This window comes from Microtus oregoni, unplaced genomic scaffold, assembly GCF_018167655.1.
Source record: "Microtus oregoni isolate MIOR12 unplaced genomic scaffold, Mior012 000008F_ref0000371, whole genome shotgun sequence".
Lineage (NCBI taxonomy): Eukaryota > Metazoa > Chordata > Mammalia > Rodentia > Cricetidae > Microtus > Microtus oregoni.
In genome coordinates, this window is record NW_024543067.1 from 55,545,788 (window position 1) to 55,548,120 (window position 2,333).

General features: G+C 39.3%; 1 protein-coding gene across 1 annotated transcript; it reads left to right on the forward strand.

Moving 5' to 3' along the window:
- Positions 1-735: 735 nt before the first annotated feature.
- LOC121451424 (olfactory receptor 8A1-like) lies at positions 736-1,671 on the forward strand. Its single transcript, XM_041656873.1, has one exon. It carries the CDS (start codon positions 736-738, stop codon positions 1,669-1,671), a length of 936 nt encoding a protein of 311 aa, XP_041512807.1.
- Positions 1,672-2,333: the final 662 nt, after the last annotated feature.

The window sequence follows — 2,333 nt, forward strand, 5'->3', positions numbered from 1 at the left end:
GTTGTTCTTCTGACTTTTTTCACATCAATAATGTTCACATGTGTGTCCTCAGCACACTGCCTGGCACACAAGCACCAATTTTGGTGGTGTTTTTCTTTTTCCTTTCTCACTTTCCTTCAGCAAAAGACACAGCACTTTTTATCCCCCATTCTCACATCTCTATGACCCATGAGTAGCAGCAAGAAAAACTAATTCAAGACCAGAAACTCAGATGGTACATAGACAGATTAGAAGGAAGCAAAGACTTTGTGATTAGAACTGAATAAGCTAGGTATAAGGGAAACTCAAGTAACATCAGTAAAAAAAGTTCAAGTCCGAGACATCAGACACAACAGCTGTTGGAGACCCAACCCACCAAATGGAAGACCATCTCTCAGTAGGTGTTCCTGGAATGTGTATGAATAACAGTTATTCTTCTTTTGCAGGGAAATCTAGAGCTTCATTGGTAGCAACATAACTTTCACACTTAAATGTCACATGAGGACTATAAAAGAAAAACCTAGTGGGTTTTACTTCTCAATGCAAGGAATACAAATGAAGCCAAGTGAGGTGTAATCTTGATGGTAGGTGATACTCAAAGAAGTACTGCTAGATTGTTGAGTTTAGATTTCAAAAAATTGGTTCTATTTAAAAAAAAACATGTCATTTGTCACACTGCAAACTGAGAAATACTGCCAACTGGTAATGTTTGCCTCTCTCCATTGACTCATTCAACTCATGAAAGCTGGGAGGAGAATGAGCCCAGGAAATCACTCTACCTTTTTTGTCCTTGAGGGGTTAACAGACAAGCCAGGGCTCCAGATTCCACTCTTTACCCTGTTTCTATTGATCTATGTGGTCTCCGTGTCAGGAAACTTGGGGTTAGTCTTTTTAATCAGGATTAACTCTCAGCTTCACACACCCATGTATTATTTTCTCAGTAACTTGTCCTTCATAGATCTCTGCTACTCCTCTGTTATAATCCCAAAGATGCTGGTGAACTTTGTATCAGAGAAGAATTCCACAGTCTTTCCTGAGTGCATGACCCAGCTGTTTCTGTTCTCTTTCTTCGGTATTGATGACTCCTACATGCTAACAGTCATGGCATATGATCGTTACGTTGCCATTTGCAACCCCTTGCTCTACAATGTCATCATGTCTCACAGAGTCTGTGTGCTACTATCCACTGCTGTATATGCTATGGGGGCCTTTGGAGCCACCATCCATACCAGCTACATTTCCAGCCGTTCCTTCTGTGGAGCTAATGTCATTCACCATTACTTCTGTGACATCCTCCCTCTTCTGAACATAACTTGCTCAAGAGACTATACCAAGGAGTTTTGGGTGATGCTGCTGGTGGGATTTAATGTATTTGCAAGTGTGTTTGCCATCTTCATCTCTTATGCCTTCATCCTTGCCAGCATCCTGAGAATTCGCTCAGCAGATGGCAGATCCAAAGCCTTCAGTACATGCAGTTCCCATCTTGTAGCTGTTGGAGTCTTCTACGGTTCCATCATCTTCATGTATTTGAAACCAGCTACAGGTGACACAACCCAGGAAAAAGTAGCTTCTGTCTTTTACACCACCGTGATTCCCATGCTTAATCCCCTTATATACAGTCTTAGGAACAAAGATGTTAAAGAAGCCATTAGAAAACTTATGAATGGTGGGTTACACTCTCGGTCTCTATAGAAGACATCTTAAAGCTAGCAATTTAAACATTCATTTTATCTTTTAAATTGTCCTGTGTAAGAATGCTATTTAAACAAGGCGAGTCATCTTCAAGAAAAATGTCTGTGTGGTTTATTTTGGTAAACCTCACTCCACCCTTTAATATCGCTACACCCAGCACAGTGGTTTTTACTTTCCTTAGTATCTATAGCCTACTTTCTTACTTACTGGTAGACAGATAAGTATACATATAAATGTATATGTATACATGTGTGTGTATTTGTATTCTTACCAAATACTACTAAGAAAAAATAAGACAAATAAATATATAGCAGTCTCATATGAAATAGCTAGGTCTATTTTGTAAATTCTAAAGATTATATTTATTGATTTGTGGGTGGAGGGGTGCCATGAAAGGAGCATCAGAGGACAATATGAGAGCGTTGGCTCTCTCCTTTTCCTGGAGATTAAGTCTTCAGTGACAAGCATCCTAACCCACTAAGACTCCTCAATGGCCTACAGCTGTATTTTAATACAAATATACAAACATCTGAAGGATGAGGAATACAATTATGAAAATGAAATGGAGAAGAGATAGAATTCAACAACAGTGAGGGGAGACAGGGTTGTAAATATATACTGAAGAGAACCTAGTATGTACTCATGACTTTGATGAGGATTCA